The following is a 14,241-nucleotide window of genomic DNA, read 5'->3' as shown; positions in this document are numbered from 1 at the left end:
ATTTTAAATAAAATATTTAGTAATTTTTTTGTATATATTTTTTTGTGTGTTTTTTGCAATTTGCACACTACCTAACCTTGTATATTATGTTTACCCTAATATTGAAGATTATTACATTATATTCTTACTGTAATAGTTAATTATTAATTATTATATAATTATTAGAAGTTTTTTTTCTATGATCACAAAACATATTTGAAACATTTCCTCTTTTTTTGATAATTCAGTGTAAAAATCCTGATTGTAACTTAGCCCAATATGCAGCCATCTAGCCATTCCTTAGAAACCACCCAGTGCATTTTCATTCATTCATTCATTTTCCTTCAGCTTAGTCCCTTATTTATCAAGGGTCGCTACAGCAGAATGAACCGCCAAACATTCCGCAGCGAATGCCCTTCCAGCTGCAACCCAGTACTGGGAAACACCCATACACACATTCTCTCACACACACACACACGCTCTTACACTACGGCCAATTTAGTTTATTTAATTTACCTACAGTATAGGCATGTCTTTGGACTGTGGGAGAAACCGGAGCAACCGGAGAAAAGCCACACGAACACCAGGACTCGAACTAGTGACCTTGTTGCTGTGAGGTGACAGTGCTAACCACTGAGGCACTGTGCCGCCCAGTGCATTTTCAACTCCTAAAAAAAAGTCCTAATAATATTTTTTTCCCCCATGTTTCCTGCGTGTCAGCACTATTTACACCCATTATTTGGCAAATAGCAGTCACATTTAATTACATACAGCAACTAATTACAGTGGCGGTCTAAGATACTTAGAAATGCAGTCTGAATCTCTCTTTAGAGTTTCTTTCTTAATAATTCAGAAACTCTGTCATTCAATCTGACCTAAAACCGAACTTGTGACCTTTCTATTATCAGCGCTGCTCCTTAACCATTAGCTTCACCTTTATTTCAACAGCTGTGTCAACGTTATGACATTTGATTTAAAAAAAAAAGTCTTCATTTGTTCATGTCATTGACCTTTTGGAAATTACAGAGTGTCAGAGCCATACTCAAGGGTCTCCTGCTGGAGATAAAAATGAAATGTATTTGCCTGAAAACCCAGCGAAATATAGTTGATGGAAATGTAAATGATACGCCGTCGGGATTGTGAGAAAGAGCCAGTGATACAGAGAGAATCCCATAATATCTGTTTGCTTTACAAACAATAAAATACATGTTAGAAAAATATATAAATTGTATTAATAAATGTATTTATGACATGTAAATATACAGCTATGGTAAAAATAAATGTACAGCTTTGCAGAATACCTGTTATTTATTTATTTATTTATTTATTTATTTATTTATTTATTTATTTATTTATTCATTACAAATTACTGATGACATTTCTTCCAGATTAGGCACGGCAGGTTTATTAAAGCATTATATAATAACCACACAATAAGTATAAGAAATAAAATCAACAAAGAATTAAAATGTTTAAAGAACCCCTACTACCCTCCAACTACAGGCTGATATGCATGCAAGGTCAAAAAACACTTTTATTGTCTTATAATATGCATTTATTATTACCTAATTATCCCAACAACTCCCATATGATTTATTCAGCGATTCTTTTCTTCCCAAACCCCTCCTTACCAACTCCTTACACTGTAAAAATAAACTGTTGAGTAAACATAAAGAAACAAGGCAACTTGATGCAGTAATAACTTTGAGATTTCTCAACAACTGTTGTTTTAGTTCTTCTCTGTAACAAAATTTTGTTCAGCTGACGTAATTTTGTTTATTAATGCAATGTTGATTATTGTATTTAACTAATAAGGATATTCTTGTCACATCAACTAAAGCAACAGATACTGCTATTGAGTCAATAAATTTTTTTCTGTTTAGTGGATGTTTTCTGTTTTTCAAATTTGCAAAGTAAGTAATTAGTACTAGTTAGCATATCATTCTGTTTGTAATCATTTTACTTAAAAATGACAAACCCAAACTTAATACTTCATTCATTTTCCTTTGGCTTAGTCCCTTTATTTATTAATCCAGTGCTGGGAAACACCCATTCACACTCAGACACCTGTACCGCATGTCTTTGGACAATAGGGGAAACCGGAGGAAACCCACATGAACACAGGGATGCCAACTGACCCAGCCGGTCAACCAGCGACCTTCTTGCTGTGAGGCGACTGTGCTATCCGCTGCGCCACTGTGTCACCCCTCTTACAAGCAACAGATAAACAATCTTAGTTTTTGATCGTCGCATGCGCAAATTATTACATATCAATATTCCTGTTCAACACAAAAATGTTTGTCCAGAAAACGCAGTTAAACATGTTGAAAACATCTTAGCGAATATTATTGAAGTAACATATAATTTTTTTATGTAGATCAATAGTTGACTGATAGTAACGACTAACGGCAGAGAATGGCAATTAAATTGGTCACTAACACATTTAAAATGGTAAAGAAAGCGACATGCGTCGTGTTTTCAATGTGGCTTTAGGTGCGATATTTGAATAAAAGAGTTAACCAGATACAGTACAAGCCGCGTGGAGTGTTTACAAGGAACAAAACACAATCAACTACACTTTTCGCAAGCTAGAGAAAACAAGGAGGCAACCATTTTAATCACACTTACTTACACTTGAGAAATGGAGGAAGAAACTGATATATATACACATATACAGTATGCAATGTTTATAGTGCTAAAAAGTTCCTGTCAAGCTCTGTCATCACCAGAATGTTCACTTATTAATGTTCACTCATTTTCAGTCATGATCAGTCCCACACACACCCGCACTCCGCTAGTTTTTGAAGAGACCGGATCCGGCACTTCATATCTGGTATTGTTTTGTGTCGACATAGATATGAACAGACAAAAGATCTGGACGAATGACAAATAATTTTATCTATATTTTTATACATACATACATATATATATATATATATATATATATATATATATATATATATATATATATATATATATATATATATATATATATATATATATATATATATATATATACACATATATGCAATGTTTATAGTGCTGATCCTATACTTCCGGGTTTCTTCCCACTGCAGCCTCGTGTATTTTTTAAAATTGTATTTTATTAACGTCTACCCCCACCCCTAAACTAAACCGTCACAGTAAGGTAAAAACAGTAGTTGTACTGAGTATTATTTATGTTATTTTTTAAATTACCCAATAAATTTTATTTTTTAACGCCTACCCCCACCCCACTCCTAAACCCAACCGTCACAGTACTGTAAAAATATTAATTATTGCTATAGAGTGTCATAAAAAATGCTGCTAAATTAATGTGCGTATCGCACTTCGTCCGGCCGCATATCCGATCTAGACTTTACCCGTGAAATAGGCGCATTGCAAATCATTTATAAACAAAAAGGAATTAAAGGGGCAGTTCACCAAAAAAATTTCAATTGACTCACTATTTTCTCTCCCTTGATTGGTTTCAAATCTTTCTGAGTAAATTTTTTTTTACGTTGAACACAAAAGAATGCTGAAAACCTGAATGCTGAAATTTTGAAGAATGCTGAAAACCTGTAACCACTGACTTCCATAGTAGGGAAAACATTTGTTATGGAAGTCAATGGTTACAGGCTTCCATCTTTCTTCAAAATATCTTCTTTTGTGTTTAACAGAAAAAAAGAAGTCCATCTTTAGGTGTACTATCCCTTTAAATGGGTTTCTCTGTTCATTCCTCCTCACGTCCTGCGAGCGGCGCTGAATCTCCACAATCTCACACACATTCAGTCTGCAGACCAAATGAGCCGAAATGGAGCGTTTATTGGAAATGCTCTTTACAACCACAGAGGACCCAGGCTGGTCACCGGCTAATAAAAGCTAATTTATGTTCGTGATGTGTGTTTTAGAGCCTCTGCCCCTATCAATATTGCATTAACATCCACCCCAATGGATCCTGTAATGCTGTTATACAGAATAGAGTGCTCAGCTCGGCTTTTCTGCATTATCAGGGGTGTGATGGAGGATGTGGCATTTGAGTAGGTTGCCATCTAATATTCAGGAACCCGAGGCTGATCATTCCTTGAGATCTCAGACGTCGTTTCTGCCTGCTATCAGTTTTGTGTGAAAAGCTGTTATTGCTGCGTCTTCATGCAGACAGACATGATTATTATAGCAACCAAGTCGGCTGTAATTGACTTGGATGCATTGATTTGTGAATTATCTGCTATGTAATATGCAGCTGATGTCGGCCCAAGACAAACCCGTGATTTTAGATTTATTTTTTTTTTTGCTTGAAGAAACTGCAGAAAATGCATGAAGCTTTAGGATAGTTTGAGTAGTAATTAGTGAGGAATACATTTATTTATGAATGAATTACATTTTTACATATTTTCTAAAATATAAATGCCATATGTCTGTCTCTCTCTCTGTCTAGTGTTCTATCTATCATCTATCTATTGATCTATCCTATTTCTATCATTCTGTTTATTGTTCTATCATTCTATCTATCATTGTCGTTCTGTCTATCGATCTGTCTGTCTATCTATCATTCTATCATTCTATCATCTTATCTGTCGTTCTATTTATGGATTTATTAATCATTCTATCTATCATTTTATCTATCATTCTATCTTTCTGTAATTCTGTCTGTCTGTCTTTCTGTCTATCATTCGATCGTTCTATCATTCTCTCTATCATTCTATTTATCCATCATTCTGTTGTTCCATCCATCCATCCATCCATACATCCATCCATCCTTCCATCCATCCATCTATCTGTTATTACATCATCCATCAATCATTGTGTTCCATCTGTCCTTCCGTTTGTCTGTATCATTTTATCTATCTTTCTGACATTCTATCTATTGTTTTATCATTCTTTCTATTTTTCTGTCATTCTATCTATCTATCTATCTATCTATCTATCTATCTATCTATCTATCTGTCTGTCTGTCCGTCCGTCCGTCCGTCCGTCCGTCCGTCCGTCCGTCCGTCCGTCCGTCCGTCCGTCCGTCCGTCCGTCCGTCCGTCCGTCCGTCCGTCCGTCCGTCCGTCCGTCCGTCCGTCCGTCCGTCCGTCCGTCCGTCCGTCCGTCCGTCCGTCCGTCCGTCCGTCCGTCCGTCCGTCCGTCATTCTATCTATCTATCTATCTATCTATCTATCTATCTATCTATCTATCTATCTATCTATCTATCTATCTATCTATCTATCTATCTATCTATCTATCTATCTATCTATCTATCTGTATGGTATTACATCCATCAATTATTATGTTCCATCTGTCCGTCCATCTGTCTGTCTATCATTTTATCTTTCTTTCTGTCATTCTATCTATAGTTTAACTCTCATTCTGCCTATCTTTCTGTCATTCTATCTATTGTTTTATCATTCTTTCTATTTTTCTGTCTGTCTATCTATTGTTCTATAGTTCTATCTATCTATCTATCTATCTATCTATCTATCTATCTATCTATCTATCTATCTGTCTATCTGTCTATCTGTCTGTCTGTCTGTCTGTCTGTCTGTCTGTCTGTCTGTCTGTCCATCTGTCCGTCCGTCCGTCCGTCATTCCGTCAGTCCGTCATTCGATCTATCTATCTATCTATCTATCTATCTATCTATCTATCTATCTATCTATCTATCTATCTATCTATCTATCTATCTATCTATCTATCTATCTATCTATCTATCTATCTATCTATCTACCTACCTACCTACCTACCTACCTACCTACCTACCTACCTACCTATCTACCTATCTACCTACCTACCTATCTACCTATCTACCTATCTATCTATATATCTGTATGGTATTACATCCATCAATCATAATGTTCCATCTGTCCGTCCATCTGTCTGTCTATCATTTTATTTTTCTTTCTGTCATTCTATCTATAGTTTAACCATCATTCTGCCTATCTTTTTGTCATTCTATCTATTGTTTTATCATTCTTTCTATTTTTCTGTCTGTCTATCTATTGTTCTATAGTTCTATCTATTATTCTATCTATTGTGTCTATTATTCTATCTATCATTATATTTATTGTTCTGTTTATCATTTTATCATTCCATCCATCCATCCATCCATCCATCCATGCAAAACTTGACTGAAAAACATCTAGTCAAAAGGTGTTTCCCTTTGAATGATGCAGACATTTTTGTGAAAGTGTGCCGATTGCATTTCTTTTTTACATGAGGAAAATACACAGATCAAATCTGAGTTTAAAAATCAGAGAGGAAATCTGTGATTGCTCTGGAGCCTCTTGCATGTTAGTCATTTGTCATTGCTTAACATTTATAGTACATTTTTTTCTTGTACTCTTTTTGAATACAGGTAATTTAGTATTTTATAACAACATAAATGTTTTTTCTTTATTTTTTATTGATATGTTTAACAGTTCTTTTTTTTAATCCGTACATCAAAAGTTTTAAAAAAACGACTTGAATGCTTTTAATTTGAATGTTTTACATTATTTAAAGTAGAATTTGCTTGCATATACAGTTAAAGTCAATTATTATACCTGTAGAATTTTAATTATTTTAATAATATTTCCCAAGTGCTGTTCAACACATTATTAACATAATAATGATTGCTGTGTATGTCTGATGGGTGCCCAAAAAAATGACCAGCATGAACGTTTGGCTCTGAGCTCCATTTACTAACTCAAGATACAACACACAAGATACAATAGTTTTGTCTAGTAATTTCTAATAACTAATTTGGTGAATTCTGGTATTCAGCTTAAAGTGCAATTTAAAGACTTAACTAGGTTATTATGTTGCAGGAATGTTTGAATAATTAGGCAAGTTATTGGACAAAAGTTGTTTGTTCTGTAGCCGATCAGGAAAAAAATCTTAAAGGGGCCAATAATATTGACCTTAACATTTATTTAAAAAATGTAAAACTGCTTTTATTCCAGCCAAACAAAACAGCAAATTCTAGTTTATTCCAGCAAAAACAGTCGTAAACATTACAAACATAACGAACATAACAATTTGAACAGTACACAAGGGTTAATCATAATAAGCTGGGATACGTACTAAACCTTGGATTTAATGTACAGATATACCACTTGCATGTGCTGTAGCAGAGGATGTGGGTGGATGTGGAAGTGCAGAGGCGTTTGAGAGATCACAGGAACTTAATCCAAACAAACCACTGTGCCACTGCTGGCCTGAGCGTCAGTGCAGTTCAGACACATGTGGGCATCAGCATAGACGTCAGGCGGGAGTTTGCCTCTAAGTGCTGACCCTGAAATCTAGAAGAGAAACAAACAGCCCTAGTGCACCATAGTAAAGTCACTTCATAGCAGCCTCTGCAGTTATTATTGATTCCTCTCTGCAGAAACTGCTGTTTCTACGTTTTGTCAGCTAAAGGTCTCTACAAAGACCTTAAGAACAAGTAGTAGTTGCTTTCATTAGTCACCCTGTTTTATTAGAAATGTCAATTTCTTTTCTTTTCCTGATAGATCTTGCATGTCTACATCAGAGAAAGAAAGCCCTGGTGAGTACGTGCACATTTTTAGCATTTCAATTCGTTTGTAAGATTGAAGCAAAAGGTCAGATTTTCCCCTTTCTATGTGTTTCAGGAGTGGACCACCGAGAAAAGAAGTTCACAGCTCATCGAAGGTTTGGCGACCGTCGTGAAGGCGTAACGAGCGCTCGTACTTATTTCTATGCCGATGAGGCCAAATGTGACCAGCACATGGAGACTTTCCTCAATTGCATCAAAGCCTCAGGTAACAGAGTATTTAGAAAAGCTGATTAGTAATAATAAACTCTGGAATTGAAGTCAGCCTGCATGCAAAACATAAGCTAGGGGCTGCAAATGCAATGATTAAGATACACACAAAGTAATTAGGACACTTGCGACCCAGGCTCATTGGAAAAACTTGCCAAAATATGTTTCTGTGGATATGTTGCCGGCTGCTAGCTCCTCAAAAGTGCTATATAAATGTAAGGAATATTTATTATTATTATTATTATCATTATTATTATTATGTTTCGTTTAGCCTGATCTCACAAGGACACATAATACAGTAGTGGCTAATTCATATGAGTTCAGTCGAATGAAAATGTATAACTTTTGAAAGGAGGTGTGGGACCAAACCACACCCCTAAACCCAACCGTCATTAGGAGACGAACTAAACTGTAAGAATGAGATCGTAAAAATTCCTATGACTTAGCCACTAAATCAAAAAGTTACAGTTGCTGAGAGATAGCATTGGGTTTGTTGCGCATTTCTGATGGCAAATCTACTAGACTACAACTCAGTACACTACCTGACAAAAGTCTTGTCGTCGATAACAGTTGTAAGAGCAACAAATAATAACTTCTAGTTGATCATTTGGAAAAGTGGCAGAAGGTCTATTTTTCCGATTATTCCTCTGTTGAACTGCATCTCAATCATCACAAATACTGCAGAAGACCTATTGAAACCTGCAGGGACCCAAGATTCTCAGAGAAATCAGTCAAGTTTGGTGAAGGAAAAATCAAGGTTTGGGGTTACATTCAGTATGGGGGTGTGTGAGAGATCTGCAGAGTGAATGGCAACATCAACAGCCTGAGATATCAAGACATTTGTGCTGCCCATTACATTAGATACCACAGGAGAGGGCATATTCTTCAGCAGGACAGCGCTCCTTCTCATACTTCAGCCTCCTTATCAAAGTTCCTGAAAGCAAAGTTCAAGGTGCTCCAGGATTAGCCAGCCCAGTCACCAGATATGAACATTATTGAGCATTCTATTGAAGATGAATCCAAAGAATCTTGATGAACTCTGGGAGTCCTGCAGGAACGCTTTCTTTGCCATTCCAGATGACTTTATTAATAAGTTATTTGAGTCATTGCAGAGATGTATGGATACAGTCCTCCAAGCTCATGGGAGTCATACACAATATTAATTCCACTGCAGCAGGACTTTATATTCTATACTGTACATTATTTCTGTTAAGTGACAAGAATGTTGTCTAAGCAAAGTCAGACCTTACCTTCCTAATTAAATTATTAAAAATCAAGGCATGATCATATTTATTTTGGTAAAATAAGCCTAAACCAGAGGCTTTGCCTTTCATATAAGCCATTTTTCATACTAAATAATCAACTAGAAGTCAAGTTATTGTTTGTTGTTCCTAAAACTTGGATAAGTGACAAGACTTTTGTCACTTACATAGTGAACTACTGAGCAAACCGTGCAAGAAAAGTTGTACATGTTTTTGATTGTAAATTGAAGTTGATTTTGATTGAAGTTGTAAATGGATTTGATTGCAAATCGTAGACATTGGTAAGGTGTTTTGTGGTATTTAATTTGTTGTGGTGCGAAGAACTGCATGAAAACAAGTCTTTATTTCTTAATCATATGGCCCTGTAAATATCCTTAGTGTGAAAAAGAAAAAAAGTTGGTGTCATAGTGCGCCATAATGTTCGTTTTAGCCATAATGTGTGTTAAAGTATGTTTTTGTGGTTTCACAGAACTGTCTGTTGAAGCACATTTTTCCAATGAGCTTGTGTTGGGCACTTTCCATAAGCAGGATGCAAAGTATAATGATTCAAAGATGATATTAACTTGATTACAAAATTTTTTAAGTTAAGTGGTTGTAAACAATTTATTTGGGCTGAATTTAAACATTCAGTTACTCAACATGAAGTTACTCAATTTAATGTGTTTATTTTTAATTCAACCCAGAAAATGGGGTTAAATTCAACGCCATTTTAAATAGTTTTCAACAATTTTACAGAAATCTGTTTTTGTCAGTGTAGGAATTAAGATTAAGTAATTATTTTCTAAGAAATTAAGAAACATTATTTTTAGAATCATTTGTTCGCTGATTCTTATATATGTACAGCACTCAACATAAATACACCCTATTTTGAAAATGAATGTTTTCATCCATTTCTCAGTGGATGTAGGTAACATATTTTGGTGCATTTAAAAAACAGATTTATTAAACAGATATATTTATTGAAATAATATTTTAGCCACCGAACATCTTTAGTAATAGAAATATTATCAATTTAAATTCATGGTAAATATTGGGGGGAAAAATTACAAACTAAAAAATTTCAACAAAATTTTATAATTATTTTCTTTCTCTTGAATTCTGCCCTTTTACATTTTTCAATTAATATTATTCCTTAACATATAAATTTGGGTATACTGATTCTGGACTATTATTTTGTTATATAAGCTCCAGATTTGGCTTCAGCACTGGCTAATCATATGTATATGCACAAATATGATATTGTAAAGCTTCCTATAGAAAATATTAATTTAAATGAGGGATTTGTGAAGGGTGTACTCATACATGTTGAGCACTGTATAGCATATGATATGCTGTATGTTTTAGTTTAGTGGAGACCTAGTATCTTTAGAAAGCACATATAGTGTATTTGTGAATGTGCATGCAGCTCAAGTTTTCCATTATGCCAGCACTATTAGAGTAACACCCATTGTAATGCACCCACGACACCAAGTATAACCGCGTAGAATTCATTCAGCGCTCCTGTAAAATTGCTTCTAAAAAAAGCCAGTTTCACTTTCATTGCTGCTGTTACCACTAAAATAACTCTAAAAGAAAATCACCTGCCTGCTCAGGTGGAAGTTCTGAAGATGGTTTCTCGGCTATTAAGATGACTGCCTTGGGGCGCCCGCAATTCCTGGTAAGACTGTGGTTCACGCAGGGTTCATTCATCAGAAAACATCAGGTTAAAATCCGTCACCTCCATGAACTAACCAGGCTCCTCATCCTTCCCACCCCCGGGCGTCTGCAGCTCCAGTTCTCCGAAGTGCTGGTGAAATGGAGACGCTTTTTCAGTTTCCTCGCTAGCAAGCAGGGCAAAGACAGCATGGAGGTGCTGGAGCAGAAACTGGATCTAGAGAAATTGCAGGTAAGATTTTTGGGTTCAGTCTTCGGCCAAATGCACAGATCAAGCAACACTGAAGTATGATTTCTGTATAAGATTACTGTATAAAGGCAGCTGTAGCAAATCTGACCTGCAGCAAAGCCACTGGAGGCCATATGACTGTCCAGTATTTTAATAACAGAATCTAATTAGGATGACTATAAATAATGAAGTAGTCTTTTAGCAGACACTTGTATGTAGTATCAGTTTAAATGGGACATTTATTCAAGGTCATTTGCAATGAAGATTTTGCTCAAGGGTGCAATATATGGGAATTGATGCTTGCGAGGATAGTCTTTCATTGCAGTGATCTTTAGCAATGTAATCAGTGGTATTGTATGTTATTAAAATAAAATACTAAATCTTTATTTCATTGGGAAGTTTTGAAAAGTGGAAGTCATGGTATGTGGGTAAATTGCATAATGTAGAAACACAAAATACAACATATAGGGCTCTAACGTCTAACGTCAAAAGCATTAAGAGCGTGTCTGAATCCACTTTTGCTATTTTTAGGACAGAAAATGTGGTTTGCGCCCCAGCACATGATCTAATAGTGTTGTACTTATTCTCTTATGAGTTATGGGTGTGTTTTTGAGCATAACTGTTGGTCGAAGCACATATTTCCAATGAGCTTGTGTTGGACACTTTCCATGAGCAAGATGCAAAGTACACTGAAAAAAATGATTCAAAGATGATTCATTGGATTTACTAATTTTTTTTAAGTTAAGTGGTGGTAAGAAGTGCTTCTTATGTGATATGTTAACTTCAAGCAAGAATGACGTCGACTGCAGCCTTTTGTCGAACACCGCGCCTACCAATAGGGTACCATTGGTATCATTTGGCAGTGTAGACACAAGCCCGATAAGGTGACTCGTACCATACCGTACTGTACTGTACCATTCAGTGGAAACGAGGCATAAGTGATCTCTCCCTCATTAGCATAAATTACCCTGAGTGAGAAGCAGCTGGCTGTCTATAGAGTTTTGGAGTTGTAAGCTTGAACAAAACATAATGTCAGTGACTGAAAGGCATTATAAAAAACAATATAAAGGTTTTAGGATGCAAAAATGAACACCGTAGTCCCCATAGACTGCCTTCTGAGACACTTAATTTATTCATTCATTCATTCATTTTCCTTCGGCTTAATCCCTTATTCATCAGGTGTCGCCACGGTGGAGTGAACCACCAACTATTCCAGGATATGTTTTATGCAGCGGGTACCCTTCCAGCTTCAATTCAGCGCTGAGAAACACCCATACACTTTCGCATTCACACACCCACTTCAGCCAATTTTGTTTACCCAATTCACCTGCTCATGTGTTTAGACTGTGGGGGAAAATGAAGCACCCGGAGGAAACCCACACCAACACGGGGAGAACATGCAAACTCCACACAGAATTGCCCAGCCGGGACTCGACCCAGCAACCTTCTTGCTAAACAGTGAGCCACCGTGCCGCCCCTTCTGAGACACTTCTTTTGACATTTCAGTTTTTCCACAGACATGATGTTAGTTCTGTTTTTAATCTGCCACTATGCTGACACACAGGCATTTATAGCTCCGCCTCCTTTTTAATAGAGTAAAATCTCATTTGAATTTAAAGTGACAGCTACTAAAAGCCTAACGGGGTCAGTTTCAGAGTTATAAAACATTATTTGTGTGGCATTTTACACACTCTAGAGAAATTAGACTTACTTTACCACTTTTAAAAGGGCATAGTATGTCTGCTTTAATTAAAAAAAAAACATTTCTCAAGTGCGCTAATAATATTAACCTTAACAGTTTTTATTTTTACTTTTTTTATCCCAGGCAAGCTAAAAGAAATAAGGCTTTTTCCAGAAAAAAAAAATATAATAGGCAATACTGTGGAAATTTTCTTGCTCTTTTAAACAGCACATGAAAAATACTCTTTCATTCATTTTGCTTCGGCTTAGTCTCTATTTCAGAGGTTGTCACTATAGAATGAACCGGTAACTATTCCAGTATAGGTTTTACTCAGCAGATGCCCTTCCAGCCGCAACCCAGTACTGATCATTCACATGCACACTCATACACTACGGCCAATTTTTATTCATCAATTCCCCTATAGTGCATGTCTTTGGTCTGTGGGGAAAACTGGAGCACCTGGAGGAAACCCACGCCAACACTTAGAAAATATTTGAAAACTTATTTAAATTTCACAGGTGGGCTTAAAATTAGTCTTCTAGTGTATATCTTTGCATTTCTGTTTCCTGCAGTGTGGAACAATCCACAAAAGTGTTTCCATGAATATAAAAAAAAAAGCTAAATCAATAAACACACACACATTCACACAACATACACACATTCATTTCACACCATATGATAGCTGATAACATTCATTTATTCATTTTCTTTCCGGCTTAGTCCCTTTATTAACCTGAGGTCACCACAGCGGAATGAACCGCCAACTTATCCAGCATATGTTTTATGCAGCGATTGCCCTTTCAGCTGCAACCCATCACTGGGAAACATCCATACACACTCATTCACCCACATACACTACGAGCAGTTTAGCTCATTCAATTCACCTATACCACATATCTTTGGACTTATGGGGGAAATGGGAGCACCCAGAGGAAACCCACGTGAACACGGGGAGAACATGCAAACTCCACACAGAAATGCCAACTGACCCAGCCGGGGCTCGAACCAGAGACCTTCTTGCTATGAGCTGATCATGCTACCCACTGCGCCATCGCGTCGCCCTAGCTGATAACAATATGCTCACAATGCTCTGTTATTTATCATAATTCCTCTGCATTGTTGTCTTCTTCCTTGATGGCTCAATGTCTTTAAAGAAGTTTGGATTTTAATTAGTCTGTGTTTTTATTGTTTTTTATTTGTAATCATTGTAAAAGTAGTTTTAACTTTGTAATTATCCATTCCGGGAGCGGCACAGTGGGCATTTCTATGTTGAGTTTGCAGGTTCCCTCCGTGTTAGCATTGGTTTCCTCCGGGTGCTGTGGTTTCCCTCACAGTCCAAACACTATAGCGCTATAGGTGAATCGGATGGACTAAATTGGCCATAGTGTATGAGTGTGTGTGTGTGAATGGGAGAGTGTATGGGGGTTTCCTAGTACTGGGTTGCTGCTGAAAGGACATCCACTGCGTAAAACAAATGCTGGAATAGTTGTCGGTTCATTCCGCTGTGGTGACCCCTGATATAAAAGGGACCAAGCCGAAGAAAAATGAATGAACGTTATCCATTCCATTTTATTTCTATTTTAGGCCTCTCTAAAACTTGATATTGAAAACTACATATTTAACATTATAGTTATGATCCTTGTCATGAATGATGCTTAACGTGTTGTGGTCTTTACTTGACTCTTAATTTTAAAAAGATTAACAAATTTAAATGAT

General features: G+C 36.3%; 1 protein-coding gene across 2 annotated transcripts in view; it reads left to right on the top strand.

The window, feature by feature from the left end:
* The window catches only part of prodhb (proline dehydrogenase (oxidase) 1b), a 62,666-nt gene that overhangs the window by 15,475 nt on the left and 32,950 nt on the right, over window positions 1–14,241 (top strand). For both annotated transcript variants that reach the window (XM_056457372.1, XM_056457371.1), the window contains 4 exons: window positions 7,429–7,463; window positions 7,549–7,698; window positions 10,555–10,619; window positions 10,731–10,847. In XM_056457372.1, the coding sequence (XP_056313347.1) occupies window positions 7,429–7,463; window positions 7,549–7,698; window positions 10,555–10,619; window positions 10,731–10,847 (367 nt within the window). The remainder of the gene's footprint in view (window positions 1–7,428; window positions 7,464–7,548; window positions 7,699–10,554; window positions 10,620–10,730; window positions 10,848–14,241) is intronic.

This window comes from Danio aesculapii, chromosome 5 (assembly GCF_903798145.1).
Source record: "Danio aesculapii chromosome 5, fDanAes4.1, whole genome shotgun sequence".
Classification (NCBI taxonomy): domain Eukaryota; kingdom Metazoa; phylum Chordata; class Actinopteri; order Cypriniformes; family Danionidae; genus Danio; species Danio aesculapii.
The sequence above is the reverse complement of the archived record's forward strand: the minus strand, read 5'-3'. Positions and strand labels throughout refer to the sequence as shown.